Source organism: Pseudorca crassidens, chromosome 14 (assembly GCF_039906515.1).
Source record: "Pseudorca crassidens isolate mPseCra1 chromosome 14, mPseCra1.hap1, whole genome shotgun sequence".
NCBI lineage: Eukaryota > Metazoa > Chordata > Mammalia > Artiodactyla > Delphinidae > Pseudorca > Pseudorca crassidens.
In genome coordinates, this window is record NC_090309.1 from 73,745,097 (window position 1) to 73,765,330 (window position 20,234).

General features: G+C 38.5%; 1 protein-coding gene across 3 annotated transcripts; it reads left to right on the top strand.

Annotated features, from left to right (window-relative positions):
• The first annotated feature begins 615 nt into the window (after positions 1-615).
• WDCP (WD repeat and coiled coil containing) lies at positions 616-18,400 on the top strand. 3 transcript variants are annotated; one of them, XR_010934125.1, is made up of 4 exons: positions 616-713; positions 8,033-9,845; positions 14,634-14,735; positions 16,537-18,400. XR_010934125.1 is itself a non-coding variant. In XM_067703588.1 (4 exons), the coding sequence occupies exons 2-4, from the start codon at positions 8,052-8,054 to the stop codon at positions 16,656-16,658; spliced, it is 2,034 nt and encodes a 677-aa protein (XP_067559689.1). In that variant the 5' UTR covers positions 616-713; positions 8,033-8,051; the 3' UTR covers positions 16,659-18,400. The 3 variants fall into 3 exon arrangements, 2 of the variants coding, with proteins under 2 accessions (XP_067559689.1, XP_067559690.1); XM_067703588.1 differs by having other exon boundaries at positions 14,618-14,735; XM_067703589.1 differs by having other exon boundaries at positions 682-760; positions 14,618-14,735.
• The last annotated feature ends 1,834 nt before the right edge of the window (positions 18,401-20,234 follow it).

Here is a 20,234-nt window from a genome sequence, read left to right on the forward strand (position 1 = left end):
CCTTGTCTCCCAGATGGTCGGGGCAGAAACTTCAGGTTATCAGCATCGCTGAAGGAGGGTTGGCTGTGTGTTCAAGAAACATGATGCTCAACTGTACTGTGAGGGTCAGGATCTGAAATTCCCCATGGGCGGCCCCAAGGCGTGGCCCAGAGTCTCCCAGGGGTATAGCCGGTCTTAAGCCTAGTGAAGCACTAGCTTCTTGAACTGTGGCCATGGTCAGGCACTTTGGGGGTAAGTGTAGAATAACGGTTTGTAATTAGCACAGGTCCATGGAACGGCTTCAGTATTTTGTGTACGGAAAAGAACATTTTTCTGAGGAGATTTTATCTTATTTTAGAGGTCCTCGACTCCTTCCCCCAACAACCCCCGCACCCCTAAAAAGGTTAAGAAGCCGTGTTGACTTCAGGGCTCCCGGACTCCTTAGACTAAGAGAACCGATGAGAAGTGGGGGAAGGCGCTATACCTTTCAAGGGAGAAATTGTAGCACGCTTACCTTCGGTGGCGTTTCACGGGGAATACAACTCCCAGAGGTCCGTGCGGCAAAGCCCGAGCTTATTGGCCAATGGGAAAGACCGTCTGCTAACGGGACACAAGCAATAGCCAATAGGCAAGGGTCATTGCCGAGCTTCCCAGCCACCGCTCACCTATCAGGGGCCTGGGAGCCGATGCTTCCGGTCCCCCCTCAGGGCTTCGGATCCGCGGTCTGTGAGCAGGTAGGGCCCAGGGGAGACTGATTTTCGGTGGGGCAGTGAGACCAAAGGTATTTTTGTCTCCACTGCTTCCCGGCCTGGCTGTTGTGGGGAGGCTGTAGGTGGGCGGGGAGAGAGGTGGAAGGACAGGCACTTTGGGGGAGGGGGGAGAAGAGGAAGTGTCACATGTGCGGAGAGGATGGAGAGAATGGTGGGGGGCCGCGTGCGAGGGCTGGCGGATGCGGACGAGCAGCGGGTGGGTTTAAACCAGAGAGTATATTCCCTGTGACTCACGAGTGAAACTTCTGGGAATATATCCTAAGGAAGCCATTCAAAATGAAAAACATGCTTTATGCATAAACACCTTTATCCCAGCGTTATTTATAAAAGGATAAAGTTGGCTCTAACCAGATATCTCACCAGTAAGGAAAAATTATGGAACTTCCCCAACAGTAAGGAAAAGTGAATATTAAGTGGCTTCTAAAAATAATTTATAAAGTCTTTAAATAACATGGGGAAATCCTAATATATAATGTAAAGTGAAAAGATCGTGATATGTAATTGTACAGTATGATTGAAAAAGTTTAACCCAAACTGCATAGAAAAATATCTGGAGGGATGTAGTCATAATTTTCTTTGGATGAATGTTTTTTTGTGTGTGAATTTACCTTTTGACCTTTTTAAAAAATTTTTATTGGAGTGTACTTGATTTAAAATGTTGTGTTAGTTTCTGCTGTACAGCAAAATGCATCAGTTATACACATAACATGTATCCGCTCTTTTTTTAGATTCTTTTCCCATATAGGTCATTACAGAGTACTGAGTAGAGTTCCCTGTGCTATACAGTAAATCCTTATTAGTTATCTATTTTATACATGGTAGTGTGTATATGTCAATCCCAATCTCCCAATTTATCCCTTCCCCTCCCCCCCCTTTCCTCCCTGGTAACCATGTTTGTTTTCTACATCTGTGACTCTATTTCTGTTTTGTAAATAAGTTCATTTGTACCATTTTTTAAGATCCAACATATAAGCGATATCATATGGGGATTTGTCTTTCTCTGTCTGACTTACTTCACTCAGTATGACAGTCTCTAGGTCCTTTTGACCTTTCTTGTATGTTAATTTAAAACAATAATAAGGGCTTCCCTGATGGCGCAGTGGTTAAGAATCCACCTGCCAATGCAGGGGACACGGGTTCGATCCCTGGTCCGGGAAGATCCCACATGCTGCGGAGCAACTAAGCCCGTGCACCACAACTACTGAGCCTGCGCTTTAGAGACTGCAAGCCACAACTACTGAAGCCCGTGCGCCTAGAGCCCGTGCTCCGCAACAGGAGAAGCTACCACAATGAGAAGCCTGCACATCACAACAAAGAGTAGCCCCTGCTAGCCGCAACTAAAGAAAGCCTGTGTACAGCAACGAATACACAATGCAGCCAAATAAATAAATAAATAAAACAAAAAAACATTAATAAGTGTAAAGAACTTGGAATTATTTTATAGTGAAAACACAATAAATTTAGAAAAACAAGTTGGGGAGTATGTAACTGTTTAAACCTACTGGAAGTGCTCCATTTCACCGGAGCCCCTTGATTCTCACTATAAGTTGTCTTTAAAGAAGGTTAAAAACAGAAGAATTAAATGGCCATAGACTGAGCACCAGATCCTCGTTCTGACCACCTCTCCCCTGAATTAATATAGTCAGATTTTCTCTTCCTAAAACAACCAGGGCTCCTGATTTGAGAAATCTTATAGTCTGAGGGTTGAGAGACCAACAGGTATACAGTTAGCTTCAGGCAAATTGTAAGTATTTTAAAGCATACAAAATAATTGGGGAGCACCAGAAGGTCATTTCAGCCTTTGTCCTCTTGGTTCTCTGATCTTTTAACTACCAACTCTATAACAGTGACTCCCAAATCCTTACCTCTGACTGCCTGAGGTGCAGTGCTACCCTATAAACATCTTAAATGAAGCACATCTAATACTAAGCTTATCACACACTACACACTGTTCTTACCTTTGAAGCATTCTCTGTCTTCTTTATCTCTGATTAATGGTTCAGCAATTTCCCAAGCTAAAAATTTGCATGTTATCTTTAATTCTCCTTTCTTCCTCACCACTTACCCTACTTGATATCAATTTTATCTGCCTTAGAAATATCGCTTGAATCTGGCCCTCTTTCTCTACTGAGGTAGCTACAAACTTGGCTCACTTTCTCATCCTGACATTCAAACTATTCCATGGTCCATTATTAAACTTGTCAGCTTCCTAGTTTCTCAGGTCCATTCTGCACATTGTTGCATGAATGTGTGCTGGTTCCTCTAAATTCCAAATTATTCAGCAGGGCTTTTATGATCAGGGAGATAAGGTTGGAAAGGTATAGCAATATAAAATAATTTAAGGCCTTCAGTGCTTTCCTTAAACATTTTGGAAGAACTTTTATATACACAGACTGTGGAGACTCATCAAAGGTATTTGAGCACAAATGCAAAATTACCAGAGCTGTGACTTTTTTCAAGATAATTCTACCCAACACACAGAGTCCAGGCTCTGTGGGAAAGAAGAGACTGAAATGAAGAGGACTTCTTGTCCTACCCTACTACAAAGGAAGAGGTGGTCAGGACCCTGACTAATAATGGGAGTAGAAAGGATTGGAAGAGATTTTTGTAATTATCATTGGGTTTTTGAGGAAATTTTTCATAATTTTTATTTTTAATTTAATTTTATTGAAGTATATTTGATTTACAATGTTGTGTTAGTTTCAGGTGTAGAGCACAGTGATTCAGTGTGTGTATATATATATTATATATATATATATATATAATATATATATATTTTTTCAGATTCTTTTCCTTTATAGGTTATTACAGAATATAGAGTATAGTTCCCTGTGCTACACAGTAGGTCCTTGTTGGTTATCTATTTTATTGGGTTGGCCAAAACGTTCGGGTTTTTCCATAACATCTTTTTTTTTTCTTGGCTGTGTAGGTTCTTCATTGCTGCGCGTGGGCTTTCTCTATTTGTGGCGAGTGGGGGCTACTCTTCGTTGCGGTGCGCGGGTTTCTCATTGTGGTGGCTTCTCTTGTTGTGGAGCACGGGCTCTAGGCGTGCGGGCTTAAGTAGTTGTGGCACGTGTTCTCAGGAGTTGTGGCTCGCGGGCTCTAGAGCGTAGGCTCAGTAGTTGTGGTGCACGGGCACAGTTGCTCCGCGGCATGTGGGACCTTCCCGGACCAGGGGTTGAACCCGTGTCCCCTGCATGGGCAGGTGGATTCTTAACCACTGCGCCACCAGGGAATCCCTTCCATAACATCTTACATCAATATATATAGTAGTATATATACGTTAATCCCAACCTCCTAATTTAAACCCCACACCCCACCCCACACCCCGTCCTTTCCCCTTTGGTAACCATAAGTTTCTGTATCTGTGGGTCTATTTCTATTTTGTAGATAAATTCATTTCTATCTTTTTTTTTTTTAGATTCCACATATTAGTGATATCATATATTTGTCATTTTCTGTCTCACCTTACTTAGTATGATAATCTCTAGGTCCATCCATATTGTTGCAGAGGCATAATTTCATTCTTTTTTATGGCTAATACTCCATTGTATATATGTACCACATCTTTATCCATTCATCTGTCGGGCATTTACGTTGCTTCCACATCTTGACTATTGTAAATAGTGCTGCAGTGAACATTGAGTTGCATGTATCCTTTTGAATTAGAGTTTTCTTTGGATATATGCCCAGGAGTGGGATTGCAGGATCATATGGTAACTCTATCTTTAGTTTTTTACCAAATTTCTTCTTGTTAGTAAAGATGAAAATATTAAAATTAATTCTTCTAAAACATCTCAGTAACTTTATTGTCAAGTTTTTTTTCCTTTATTTACAAATCCTTACGCTGTGCTAACCCTAGCCATACACATCCTCAATGACATTAGACTGACTTGGGTGGCCTAAAACATATCATATAAATTGCTTTTGATGTAACTGGCCCGTTAGGAATTTTCTCTTCCAGGAAAATGTATCATGCATTATTTATCAATAAAAGTCTTTTTTTTTAAAGTGCATAAGTAGGTATTAGGGAAAAGCATATATTATCTTACACAAGACCAGCGGGTTTGAGATGGCAGTTTTCTTCATTAGTAATGTCAGAAGACATATTTTTCCATTTAGCAAACCACTGTAGAACCACTTAACCTGACCTCATGTGTAAGAAGCATAACAGAAAAAAAAAAAAGAAGAAGTATAACAGACCATTCCCTCTTAGTAAAAGATTCTAAGAGTAGGGATGAAGCTAGCAAAGAGGAATGAGAAAAAAATTGCAGGTAAGTTAAAAGCAAATCCTCCAGTTTGGTGAAGAATACATTTCTTTGGATTTAGGGTCTGAAGGCAGCTTCTCAAGTTCTGTCTTTGACATTTACTAAGTACAATAAAACAAGGTTGAAAAATGTCCATCGGATTCAGTGACGTGGATAGCACTGGTGGGTTGGTGAGAGTTGTTTTGGAGAAGAGTTGGGAATGGAGTCAATTTGGGGTGGGTTAAGAAGAGAATGAGTGGTGAAGAAATGGACACTGCAAGTTTAGACAATTCTTTGATAACTAATAAGATTAAACATCATTTAGAATATGTTTATTGATCATCATAATTGTTTTGTAAATTGCCTGTTGATATTCTTTGGCCACTTAAAATTTTGTCGTTTTTTTTTTTTTGCAAAATTTTGTCGTTTTAACTGGCTTAAAAGAACTTTTTACTTATTTATTTATTTATTTATGGCTGCGTTGGGTCTTCATTGCTGTGCAGGGGCTTTCCCTAATTGCAGCGAGCAAGGGCTACTCTTTGTTGCTGTGCGTGGGCATCTCATTGTGGTGACTTCTCTTGTTGCAGAGCACAGGCTCTAGGCATGCAAGCTTCAGTAGTTGTGGCTCGCAGGCTCTAGAGCACAGGCTTAGTAGTTGTGAGGCACGGGCTTAGTTGCTCCCCAGCGTGTGGGATCTTCCCGGACCAGGGCTCGAACCCATGGCCCCTGTATTGGCAGGCAGATTCTTAACCACTTTGCCACCAGGGAAGTCCCAAGAACTTTTTGTAAATTAAGTATTTTGTACATTTGAATCTTTAGTTTGTTTTTTCAATTAGAAAAGGGCTATTTGAATATATACTTATTATAAAAACAGTCTTTCCAAAAAATACAGAAATAAGTAAAGAGGGTCCCACCTTCTCTCTTCTGTCACCTCACTCCATCTCAGTATGTACTGTGAACAGTTTGGTATGTGTTATTTCTGATCTTTTTCTGCATCTTTATGTAAATATATACAAACACATGTATATGGACATATAGAGGTGGATTTCTTTTTCATAAATAGTAGCTTACTAAACATGTTATCTTGTGAATTTCACTGCTTTTTTTGGGGAGGGATTTTTCCATATCACTACCCATGGAGCTTCCTTATTTTTTTATTTATTTCCATGTTGATGTACATTTAGGTTTTTCTGTTACAAAAAATGCTATAGTAAATCCTTATACACATACATATACATGTTTGAGTATTTCTATAGTAGTGTAAAAAGTCTTTCTTTTAAATCTCTTAATTTTTGTTTTGCACATTTGGATCTTTAATCTATCTGGAAGGTGTTTTGTTATATGAAGAGCAAGTTTCTTAACTTTTTAGAGCTTCAGATCTGTTGTCTCTCACCTAAGAATAACAGTGCTACCCTCACAGGACCGTTACAAGGGTTGTATTGGATTCTAGGTGACCAGCACCATGTGTGGCACATACGGGACATGTTTATTCCCTTCCTTTCCTTCTAATTTGCCCAGCAAATTCAGGTAGTATCTGGGTGTGTTTATAGAATATGGTCTGTTTTTTCATATTCAATAACAATGTCATCCTGATTTCCTCAGTTTTGACATGTCTCACATTTCACAGAAAGGCTAACCCCAAAATTTTACCATCGAAATTGATGGAAGTTAGTAAGGCTCTACCATATTTTAAACTGGTGACAAAAGGGAGTTTAAGTGTTGCCTTTTGCTTTTCCTTCAGTGTTAGGAAGGAAATGAAATAAAGCATACTGACAAGAGTCAGATGTAAGCAATCTAAAAGAAAAATATACATGAAATAAAGTTATTTGAAAGCCTTAAAAATGAGGGTCTTTTAAAATATCTTGGATCCTTAATTGTAATAAAAATTATTACGCTTTCAAATAACATGATGCATTTTGTAATTAGGTTTTGACATTTAACTTTACAAGATTTTAATCTTTATGCACACTTATGATCTTATTATATATGTAATTGTTACATACTCTGTTTACAGAAGGACTAGAGGCAGCCATCTATAGTATTGATCAACTCCATGATGAGTTGACTCATTTCTGGCCTTATGTGCATCTTGCATATTTTATTGGCTCTTTCTAATTCATCATAGTATCATAGTGAGGCTACAGTAAAAAACTGTGATTACAGTAACTTACGGAGACACAGGGTTAGTAAGCCTTTTTTGTTTACCTGATTTCCTATGAGTGGCTCAGAATTTTGAACCAGAAACTGCTACCATAAGCGTTACTATTTTGCCTGTATTGCTGATTTTTAGTATCCCAGTTCTGTGATCAAGGAAGTTTGAACTAGAGGTGCCCCAAATATACGTTTGGCTGCATAAATCACCAACTGTTAAAAACCAGTATGGCTTCCCTTGTGGCACAGTGGTTGAGAATCCACCTGCCGATGCAGGGGACACAGGTTCGATCCCTCGTCCGGGAAGATCCCACATGCCACGGAGCAGCTAAGCGCATGTGCCACAACTACTGAACCTGTGCTCTAGAGCCCGCAAGCCACAACTACTGAGCCCACATGCCACAACTACTGAAGCCCATGCACCTAGAGCCCGTGCTCCACAGCAAGAGAAGCCACTGCAATGAGAAGAACCCTGTGCACTGCAATGAGGGGCGGCCCCCGCTCGCCACAGCGCAGCAACAAAGACCCAATGCAGCCTAAATAAATAAAATGAATTTTAAAAAATTAACAAACAAACCAGTATTCCACAGAGGCAGTCATAGAATGAACCTGTGGAACAATAACAAAATCTGAAATTTCATCCCCATTATTAAAATTTTACTAAAACATTTTATTCATTAGGTTTCAAAAGTTTGACCTTATTTTGCAGGAAAAATAATTTCTCAGCACTGCCAGGCAGTCTTTTAATCTGTCAAATTCCTCCCATCCTTTTATCCTCTCACAATAATGACCTGTGAAAGGGCTAAGCCAGTTGTCTTGTAGAATGTACTACATCCTGAATTTGTCTGACTATATTCTTATGGTATAACTTCCTAATTATTTCAGATAACCTTTATCAGAAAGGATGGAGTTGGGAAGAGGAAAACTTCTCAGGACTGGACTGAATGCGTTGTATCAAGCAATACACCCAATTCACGGCCTTGCCTGGACTGATGGGAATCAGGTAGTCCTGACCGATTTACACCTTCACGGTGGAGAGGCCAAGTTTGGGGACTCAGCGGTCATTGGACAATTTGAACATGTGTATCGGGTGTCCTGGGCCCCACCTGGTACAGCTGACACACCTGCTCTGCTCGCTGTCCAGCACAAGAAGCATGTCATTGTGTGGCAGCTGTGTCCTAGCACTACGGAGACAAGCAAATGGCTGATGTCTCAGACCTGTGAGATTAGACAGTCACTCCCTGTCCTTCCCCAGGGCTGTGTGTGGCACCCAAAAAGTGCTGTCCTGACTGTGTTGACTGCACAGGATGTCTCCGTTTTCCATAATGTTCACTGGGACAGTTCCCAGGTCAAAGTGGACATCAGCACCCAAGGCCTCATTCACTGTGCATGTTGGACCCCGGATGGCCAGAGGCTGGTGGTGGCAGTAGGCAGTAGCGTGCATTCTTATATTTGGGACAGTGCTCAGAAGACTCTTCACAGGTGCTCCTTCTGCCCAGTGTTTGATGTGGCCAGCTACGTGCGCTCAATCGGAGCCACTGTGGACTCACAGGTCGCTATAGCCACTGAGCTTCCACTAGATAAGATTTGTGGCTTAAATGCATCTGGAACCTTTGATGTTCCCCCTAGTAGTGAAGGCACTTGTCTGTATACTTTACCAGTTATTGACGAAGTTTCCTCTGAAACAAATTCTGAAACACCAGTTTCTCCCTTTTCTTCATCCTTTCCTGATCCTCTGGATCTAACTCATATACACTTTGATGGATCTAAATCTGAGGCTAGTTCTCTTATTTGTCTAAGAAAAAAGGACTACTTGACAGGAACTGGCCTGGATTCTTCACACTTGGTCCTCTTGACCTTTGAGAAGGAGGTTACCCAGAACAGAAAAGTCACCATCCCGGGCATTCTGGTTCCTGATCTAATGGCGTTTAATCTTAAAGCACAGGTAGTCGCAGTGGCTTCCAATACGTGTAATATAATTTTTATCTATTCTGTCATTCCATCATTTATGCCAAACATCCAGCAAATTCAGTTAGAGAGTAATGAAAGACCAAAAGGCATATGTTTCTTGACAGATAAATTATTGTTAATTTTGATAGGAAAACAGAAATCCACTGATTCGGCATTTCTTCTTTCTTCAAAGTCTGATCAGTATATGATTCGTTTGATTGTTAGAGAAGTTATGTTGGAAGAAGGCTCTCCAGTGACACCGAGTGAAAACCAGAGTGGTCACTCTGCTTTCAGTACTCTGTTAAATAAAGCAAATAGAAAAAAGCTAATTGAAAGTCTTTCCCCAGATTTTTGTCACCAAAACGGAGGGATCTTGTTAACAGCTAATAGCAGCAGTCAAAGTGGAAGGCCTGGAAGAACACTTATTCAAGAAATCAGAAGTCCTCCATCCAGTATCTGTGATGGCTCCACAGCCCTAGAAACTCTAGATGCCGGGCCTGTTAACCAGTCGGTAACACTGCCCGGACCCAGCGGCACACCAGACCACAACAGTACCGCGGGACCTCCTAACTTACAAGTGGAAAATGAAAATTATCAGCTATCTAAGATACTGGAAATTTTATCTAGGAACCTGATTGAAGTGCAGCAGTGTCTTTCTGAACTCACAGACTTTCTACATAATGGAAAGAAATCCTCTCCAGTGTATCCACTCTCTCAGAATGTGCCTTACGTTCACATCACTTGCCAGGTAACTTCTCCTTTGAGGAGCTACCACTGGCTCCTGCAGCCAGTAGGTACTGCAAGAGAAATTTATTGATGAGGAAGTATAGTATTCTAGTTGAACTTCACTGATCTGGACATGTTATATTCAGGCAAGTTGTTATACCTTTCCAGGTTGGTTGGATGGGCACACATACCAGTATACACCGTGATTTTATCATGTGCATGGTGTGAAAACATGAATGATTGCACTCATTGTGGCACGCTATGTTTAGAAAAAAATTTTAATTCATGCTGTTTCATTGCGAAAACCTTTTCCTTATGCAATCGCAGACACTCTTCTATTTATAAGAGAGCTTATAATAGCATAACAGCATAAGATTATAACAGCATCTTATAATATGCTGTTAAGAGAGGTTATAGTCATTAAAAATTTTTAATGCATCTGTTTATGCCTGTATACGCAAACATAAAATATTATATAGTGGGATCATACTATATCTGTTTTTATCATGAACACTATCCTTTCCCGTCACACTTGGCCCTGCTCCTCCTCCCTGTAACCCACTTTAACTAGCAGCTTAATGTGGATCCTTTCATATTTTACTTCACGCTCATATAATCTTACACAGGTCTTTGTATACATAGGTATATAGGTGCGGGGGGTGTTGGTGGTGACTTTGTCATTGTTTTACAAAAATGGGGTCGTATGGTGCATTCTTTACTTCATGTTGGGAGTGTGCTTGTTTATTCAGCCTTTCCCTTGCTGATGGACATTCACTTTGTTTTCAGTTCTTAGGCACTCCAAATGGTGCTGCAATAGTATTCTCATATGTATCTATTTGTATTCATACTTTTATTTCTGTTGGCTTGGTTCCCAGAAGTGGAAGTGCAAGTTTGAAGAGTATATATATACACACATATATATAGAGTGGACACATATATATAGAGTGGACAGATTGCCTTTCAAAGATTTTTTACTAAACAGTGCATCATCACATGTCCATCAGCGACCAATGAGACTGTCCTTTTCCTCACTTCCTTACCAATCTGATGAGTGCAAAGTGGTATTTCACTTTTATTAATTTGTATTTCCTTTACTATTAGTGAATTTGAGTATGTTGTCATGTTTTTTGGCCAACTGAATGTGAATTGCGTTTTGCTCATTTTTTCCTATTATCAGTTTAAAAGAGCTTTTTTTATATTATAGAAATTGATATATATGTAATAGTCTAGATTTTCTTGAATTATTTTACTATATTGTTTTTACATTATTATTTTTTTTTTTTGCGGTATACGGGCCTCTCACTGCTGTGGCCTCTCCCGTTGCAGAGCACAGGCTCCGGATGCACAGGCTCAGCGGCCATGGCTCACGGGCCTAGCCACTCCACGGCATGTGGGATCTTCCCGGACCGGGGCACAAACCCGTGTCCCCTGCATCGGCAGGCGGACTCTCAACCACTGCGCCACCAGGGAAGCCCTAAAATTTTTTTAGTATAAAAAATTTCAAACACATAAAATATATTTTTAATTACGAAAAAATTGTAAACATATAGAAAGAATACCTAATGAAACCCTATCTATATCTATCACCTGGATTTAATGGTTGTTAACATTTTACCATAATTGCTTCTTTTTTTTGTTTCCTAAAATATTTTTCTAAGTAGAGGCATCATGGTGTTTCACCCATAAGTATTTTGGGATGTTGTTCTAAAGTGTAAGCACATTTTCTTTAATTATCACTGTACCATTACCATACTTGATAACATTAACAATAATTACTTAATATCATCTAATACCTACTTCTTATTCAAATTCCTAAATTGTCCCCCAAACAGGTTAAATCACAAATAAATCAGTTAAAAATCAGTTAAGTCACTGATATAAAAAATTTTTTTAATTAATTTCACAAGCACATTAGTGATCTTAGTTATATTACGTACCAAAGCTAATTGAAACAAATATTTATAAACATTTAACATCCCAATCCTAGATTTTTGAAGAGGATTTTTCCCACATTGTCTTCAGCCAAAATATTTAAATGGCTTTATTAACTACATGAAGTTTTCAGTGTATTTTTAATAAACAGATTTTTTATTTTTAAAAATTATAATACTTTATAAGTGTGAAATCTAGTTTGGATTTTTTTTTCCTTCCATGACTTCTCAAATATTTTTTCTTTTTTCCCTTTTTATTTCTCTTTTTGAATAGGCAATTCATTTACTTGCTTTAAAAAACAAAACATTCTTGCAATAGAAAGGTATATACTGAGAAGTCTTAGTTTCACCCCATCTTGTTCAGCTTGTTCCCTTCACCTCATATAGGTAACCATTTTTATTTTTATTACTTTATTCAGATATTAGCAGATCTTACTATTTATTTTTATTTTTCCTTTTGTTACACAAAAGGTAAGGTACTATATACAATGTTCTTCATCTTTTTCCATTTAGTTTCATAGTCTCAAGAACTCTGTCAGCACACAGAGCTTTTTAAATTTTTTTAACAGATACACAGTATTTTTTTTTCCTAATTACAAAAGTAATGTATGCTCATTGAAGAAAAAATTTAACCAATATAAGCATATTTAAGTATATTTAATGTTTATTGGTTTTTTAATATAAGCATATTTAATGTAAGCATAAGCATATTTAATGTTTGTTTATTGGGTTTTTTGGCCATCCTGTGTGGCTTGTGGGATCTTAGTTCCCCAACCAGGGATCGAACCTCGGCTTTCAGCAGTGAAAGCGCAGAGTCCTAATCACTGGACCACAGGGAATTCCCAAGAATATTTAATGTTGAAAGTAAAAATTCTTCATAACCAAACCCGTAGAGAAAACCACAGGTATAGTTAGTAATGGAAGTATTTATTCCATTTTTTTCTATGCATTTACTAAAACCTTTGTCGATCTAAAAGATATAATGTCTAATTGTTTGATTTTATTTTTCTTTAAATAGATTATTTATTTATTTATTTTTGGCTGCGTTGGGTCTTCATTACTGCGCACAGGCTTTCTCTTGTTGCGGCGAGCAGGGGCTACTCTTTGTTGCGGTGCTCGGGCTTCTCATTGCGGCGGCTTCTCGTTGCAGAGCACGGGCTCTAGGTGCACAGGCTTCAGTAGTTGTGGCATGCGAGCTCAGTAGTTGTGGTGCACGGGCTTAGTTGCTCCGTGGCATGTGGGATCTTCTCGGACCAGGGCTCAAGCCCGTGTCGCCTGCATTGGCAGGTGGATTCTTAACTACTGCGCCACCAGGGAAGTCCCTAAATAGATTATTTTATCAAACAATATATACTTTTTTACAAATATTTTTACAAATATTTATATTTGTAAATGCATTTTTTTTTAAGTAAAAAGAAATGTGTATTTTGCCTTTCAATTCTTCCTTTTCTCAGTTTATAATGAGCTAGTTCAGCCAAGCTGTTATCAGTAAGTACTTCTGGAGGTAGAATTTTGGGGACTTTACTTTCTGCATTTTAAATTTCTGTTTTCTTTATGTTGAGCATATATTTCTTTTTTAATGAGAAAAGTAAAAGAAAAACAAAATAAAAGCAATGAAGAGTTTTTCCCCCTATAATATCAGAAGCGACATTTCATAAGAGTTAAGATGAATAATTAGTTGCTTATGGCCCTTACAGTTTATTCATGTGCTATCTTTTAAAATGTTATTACATAGTAGACATACATCTTTTGAGCTGTTCATCGTATCAAAAATGGAGTACAGTTTACCTTTTATCGTTGAAATTATTTTTCTTAGTAGTCAGAAAATGAGTAGTGATAACTTTAACAAGAAAATAAGTTAGACACATAACTTATAAAACTTTAAGAAATGCTTACATGAAGATATTGTCTCATAATATAGAATTAGAAGTTACATTTTTTATTCTATGTTCTATGAATATACCTTTGGACTCAATGTGTCTTAAAATAGAGCTATAATTGTTCTATATTTTCTTTCTGTATGGATATTTGCAAACATTTTCAAAGATGGATTAATTTTTAATATAACTTTTTAAAATTTAAAAATCACTGTTATTTGTACTTTTTCTAAGCTAAGTGAATTTTTACCACAGTTTGTTTATTTTACTTATGCAAATCCTCTGCTACTCCACGACTTAGGGCAGTCTTTCTTGGCATTTTTTTCCCCAATAAAGAAAACGTAAAACTTCTTAGTTATACAGGCATACCTAGTTTTATTGCACTTCAGAGAGATTGTGTTTTTTACAGATTGAAGGTTTGTGGCAACCCTACATTGTCAGATGATAGCATTTTTTAGCAATAAAGCATTTTTAAGTTAAGGTATGTACATTATTTTATTAGACATATGCATCTGCACACTTAAATGGACTATAGAATATGCATTAGGAAACCAAAAACTTTCATGTGGCTCACTTTATTGTGATACTAGCTTTATTGCAGTGGTCTGGAACCACACCTGCGGTATCTCCAAGGTATACCTGTTTCTACAACAGCCAAGCAGTTGTTCCTCACCATCAGATTTTATCTCTCAGGCTGCCATCCATCATCCTATAGTGTTATTAGTCACGTCCTAGGAAAGCCAGTTCCTAGCAATAAGGACATAACGCTGGGGAAGAACAGAGCAAAAGGAAATTAGGGGTTGTGTTTTGTCTGATTCTTTAGTTGTGTTAAATGATGCAGCAAAAAGCTCCTTATTTTTAAAACTGAAGTTTAGTTGATAGCGGTAATAGATAGGAATTTTTAAAACTACACATTCTATTCTTAGGAAATGTTAACTCCATTGCTTCTGCAATCAGTTTAACAACTTTTATTTTTATATTTGAAGAAATCTTATTTTTTAGGTCCTGTTGTAGAAAAAAGAGCCGTGCTTCTCTGCAATGGCAAGCTAAGACTCAGTGCAGTCCAGCAGACTTTTGGCCTCTCTCTTATTGAAATGCTACATGGTAGGTAAAATTCAGAAATTGACTCTACCTGACACCCCCTCCCTCTATTATATAACTTTCACTGGTGATGAAAATGAAGTGTACCAACCATTCAGTGATTCATTAGATAGTTAAAAAGTATCATTAATTGCCTATTGTATGCCCAGGCCTATTATAGGTGCCAAAATACATGGAAAATATGGGTTCTACCCTTAAGGAACTTACAACCTAGCTGGAAAACCTAAATGTACACATGAAAAAACCAAATAGAGTTATGAAGCAATATATAACAGCTGCAAGGAAATAACATAAAAACCTCATATATACTTGTTGCACTAAAACATAAAGATCATAGCATTGCAGAATATTTCTTTTGTGTGTGTGGGTGGGAGTTTTATGTATACATTTTTTTAAAAATATTCTTTTCCACTATGGTTTATCACAGGACACTGAATATAGTTCTCTGTGCTATACAGTAGACCTTGTTGTTTTCTTTTTTATTTTTGGCTATGCAGCTTGTAGGATCTCAGTTCCCCGACCAGGGACTGAACCCTGGCCATGGCAGTGAAAGCTCAGAATTCTAGCCACTAGGCCACCAGGGAACTCCCACAGAATATTTCTTAAAGGAATTGTCATTTTAATATGCAGCAGACTTGTGGACATGAAGGGTACTCCTAGGTGGCAAGGGACTGAGTCATGCCTGTGTTCCATCCAATGGAGAGCATGGCGGTTTTCTTATGCCTGAGTCTTCAGGGCACCCACTACACTGAACATAGAATTTTGTTTCATCTTTTCCCCCTTAACATTGTAGCATCAGCATTTTTCTATTTTGAAACATGCATTTATGATATGACTTCATAACTGTTATTTTTACTGGGTTAATAGTCTATCCTGGGCGTACCATATATTTTTTTCCTTCCAGTTTTATTGAGATATAATTGACATACAGCACTGTATAAATTTAAAGTGTACAACATAATGATTTGACTTAAATGCATCATGAAATGATTATCACCGTAAGTTATTGAACATCCATCATCTCATATAGATAGAAAAAACTTTTTTTCTTTGTGATGAGAATTTACTCTTTTAATACCATATTTTACTTGGCCATGTTTTCTTTGACATTTAGGTGGTTTCCAATTTTTCATTATCATAAATAACTGTAATAAAAACCTCTCTGCATCTTTTACATGTTTTTGGAAAGTGTAGATTTTTAGAAGTGAAATTACAGGGTCAACAGGTGAGACACAGTAGACTCGAAAGAACCAGAGAAAGTCCAGGTATGTATTATGCTAGTGGCCGTAGGTTACCCCAGAACGAACTATTTAGGATTATCTGGGCCATTCTAGTCTACCTCTAGTCAGCTCAGCCTCCTTGGGTGTCTAGAGGCTGGTATGGATCTCAAGAATATAGAAGTTTCCTCCAAAGAGTAGCTGTTCCCAACTTCACATAGTTTCTGGAGAAACTGCTTAACAGCATGTATTGATATATAAGTTAGGAACACCATACACCCCTAACACCTGTGGGCACACATGCACACACAAGCTCAAATGCATAGCACTGAGTGATTAATGCCTAACCTGGGTGAAAATACATGTTCCTTAGCTATGCCTGTCATCAACATCCCCTTGCTGCCATGTAACCTGACCTTAAGTCTATACTGGGTCCCTCCATCTCCCCATTCTCTGTAATGTCTTGTGATGGTCAGGTTCATCAACTACTACATTATTTTCCTCAAAAAAGTCGTATTTGTCATATTTTTCTTTATAGAATAAGACAGGATATTCTAAATTGCCTATGTGTTTATTTTACTTTGCAGACTCCCACTGGATCCTTCTCTGTGCTGATAGCGAAGGCTTCATCCCCTTAACTTTCACAGCCACACAGGAAATAGTCATAAGAGATGGTAGGTCAAATGACTTTAGGGGCCCTGTCTCTTGAAGTCTTTTAGAGACATACTGCCCAAAGCGTAGATGCCACCGGCTGTTCTAACCATTTTGGCAGTATAGTCTGATACTTGTTTGTAGAATATTTGCTGCACAGCCTTTCAGATGAGGTTTTTACAAGCAAGATCTGTTTTCTGACGCTCCCCAGCTAGGATTTGTACTGTCGCTGGGAGGTGAAGAACTTGCCATGGCTAGCTCGGCCACCTCTCCCCGCAGGCTGACATTGCCTACTCTCAGCAGAGCCCAGTCTTTGGTAGATGGCTCAGAAAGTGGTTATTTATGTATTCATTACTGTGTGGTTTTGTCTAAGGGCAGAATTCCCGGTGCAAAGCGATTTTTATGGTGCCATGTGGATTGTGTTTTATGGTTTCTCTGAGGTTTTTTTGTCCCTTACCCAAAACAATGTTAAAGCCCTTAGAAGCACTTAAAAGGTACCTCAGCATTGTTATAAATCTTTTTCTTGGCTTAAAGTTGAGTGTGAGGAGTGCTGGAGAACATCTGCTGCAGCCTATCTTTTTACGCCAAACGAGCAGGAATCAGCAGAGCTCAAAGGAAGACAAAAAATCGATTGACTTCTGCTCCCAGGGCTACCTAGAACAGAAAGTAGTTCTCATGTTGGCTGGACCTCCCAGGATATAAACCTAACCCTCTCACTTCCCTAGAAAATTCTGGCTGACATAGTTCCAGGTACTCCTAAAAACTGTCCCTGGGCGAATTTCAAATGAAATTTCAAGTGCTTTGACTCCCTCTGGACCCCACTTGAGTGTGTCCTGATGTTACTAGTATAATGCTAAGCATAGGTGAGGCCTACAGCATGATTTGTGCTGTTGCCACTCATGATTTTCTCCCTGATAGGTTACCCACCCCCCATTGTTGGGATCATAAAAATGTCCTATTTTTTTCCCAGTAATCAACTCCCTTAAATTGTCACTTTAATTTTGATATTTTTCTTCCCCTCACCTCCCGGATTCAAGTCTTAGAGACCAGCATAGAATCTGCGAGAGAAAGTATTTCAAAAAGTTGGAGGTTTCACTGAATCTGAGATAGTTTATTATAATTATGGGCTAAAGCACCAGCTTAGCATAGTGGAAAGAGCCCTGATTCCAGCTTCAGATAGATTCACCTTTTCTCACTGCCTTCAGACAGTCATAAGCTTCAGTCACTGCAGCATAACGAACGGATCAGTGTGTAGCTGGTCAGAGCACATCTGCAGATAAATTGTTTCAGCCATAGGAGCTCAGATGCATAAGAGCTCAAGTGCGTCTTTTTCACCCTTTCTTTTAAAATCATCTGGAAAGAAATATTTTGTACCCTTGAGGACTCCTGTTGGTCTGTTACAGTTTATGAAGGTGGAGCTGGGATAGGGAAGAAGCGAGGGCCCACTTTGTGATTGAAATGCGTTAGAGGAGCTGCTGGGATAATGAAGTGGAGCCCCTGGAACCAGTCGCCTGAGAGCATTGGCTGAGGACAGTCTGAGGCCTGCTTCCATTTTTAAAGAAAGTGTCCAGGTGGGGTGAAAGCACAGAACTGTGAAGCCTCAAGAGGGGGTCTGGGGTACCCCATAGTAAGATCAGTGTAGGTCCCTCACTCCAGGTGTATGTTATACTCATTTCGCTGGTCAGAATCCTGTGAATGAGTCTTCAATAAAATCACTAATGGTTGTTGTGGCTTTTGTGAATGTTTTGATGGTGTTTGCTTTGTGATTGTTGCTGGTATAAAGGAATGTTCTTGATTTTACACATGTGTATGTTGTCTTTGTATTTCTTCTGGTGGACAGTCGAGAACATAAATTTTTTCTTTCCGGCAAATCTGATTCCGTGACAACTCTCAAACATAAGATGTTTCCTTGGCCTTTACTATTTATAATCATTGGAATCATAGAAGATAATCCAGTATTTGTTGGTTTGGGGAGAGAGGGAAACAGGGAGAGAAGAGCTAAATTCTTTAAATTATTGTTTAATGTTACATTGAGAATATTTTGCATAAAGACATTATTTATAAATTCTATTTTGGGCCCACATTTTAAAAAATCTTGTACGGTATTATTTGATAAATGCAATAGATGTAAGGTGTAGGAAGTCTTAATAATAAAGTGAACCACCTACCACCTAATTTAAGAACCAGAACGTTACTAGGAACCATTCAAACTCCCTGTGTATCCCTCCTGGATCCTTCTCCATAGAGGTGACTCCACCCGAGAGGTGACTGATCTCTAGATTGTTGTAAATTATCATTTCTTCATTTCTTTTCTTTTTATTTTTTATTCTTAATTTTATTTTATTTTATTTTGGCCCCACCGTGCAGCTTGCGGGATCTTAGTTCCCTGACCACGGATTGAACCCAGGCCACCTCAATGAAAGCGCCAAGTCCTAACCATTAAACCACCAGGGAATTCCCTCTTTCTTTTTAAAAAGGAGTTTCACCATGATCACATATACACATTGGCCTAGATAATGTAATGTTTTTGAGCTTTATACAATGGTATTTTATTGTATGTACTCTTCTGCAACCTGCTTTTTTTTCACTCAATATTGTTTCTAAGGTTCATACTTGTTATGTGTATGTTCTATTGCTTTCATTGTTTTAAGTTACCACAATTTATCCATTTTCTTGCTGTGCACATTTGGATTGTTCCCTGGTTCTATTTTTGCATTATAAACAATATTGCTTTGAATATTCTTATTAAATGTCTCCTGATGCAGGTGTTTGAAAAGTCCCTCTAGGGCCTTTTATCTACACGTGGAATTGCTGGAGCACAGGGTGTATGTAAATTCAAGTTATTTTCCAAGGTGATTATATCAGTCTTCATTCCCAACAGCTCCTATTGCTCTAAGGCTCAAGGGTTCTTAATTTATGACCCTCCAATAGTTATAAATGGTTTCTCCTTTAACCTGATTTTTACTTCTGGACCAACAGTGAAATTGAGCATCTTTCATGTGTTTATTGGCCATTCCAGTTTTCTCTTTTGCAAAATGCCTGTTCTTGTCTTTTGCCCAAATTTCTATTGGGTTGTCTTTTTCTTGTCGAGTTGTAAGGATTCTCTTCTTTTTTTAAATTGAAGTATGGTTGATTTACAATATTATGTTACCAAGTTGTAGGGATTCTTTATATATTCTAGATGTTGTTTAGTATGTGGCTAGTATCTTCACCCAGTTTGTGACTTGTCTTTTCTCTTCCTTGATGGTGTGTTTTATTGAACAAACATAGTTAATTTTAACGAAGTCACTTTTTTATATTGAAGTAAACTTGATTTACAATGTAATGAAGTCACATTTATCTTTCCTTTTATGAAAGTTTTGTCTTTCACATTTATTTCTTTAATCAACATTCTGTTGGGTACTTGAGTAGGACCCTCTATAGATCTCTCGAGTTTTCTCTTGAGGAGTAGCTCACTCCTTCACTATTCTGTCCTGCAAACTCTAGCCACTTTGGTCTCTTCCAGCCGGTCTTCTCAACTCAGGGAGCCCTCTGGACTCTAAATTGGTTCTCTTCACTGTCATCTGGAAATTCTCAAGGCAGTAAACTGGGGCAGTTGTAAATTTCACCTCATTTGTTTCCCTTCTCTTAGAGA

What these genes read in the sequence shown, in the direction of transcription:
- WDCP (XM_067703588.1), top strand. Translation starts at nt 8,052, where the DNA reads ATGGAGTTGGGAAGAGGAAAACTTCTCAGGACTGGACTGAATGCGTTG. An exon ending in ACGTTCACATCACTTGCCAG is followed by an intron (nt 9,846 to 14,617) that starts GTAACTTCTCCT and finishes TTATATTTGAAG; the next exon opens with AAATCTTATTTTTTAGGTCC. An exon ending in TCTTATTGAAATGCTACATG is followed by an intron (nt 14,736 to 16,536) that starts GTAGGTAAAATT and finishes TTTACTTTGCAG; the next exon opens with ACTCCCACTGGATCCTTCTC.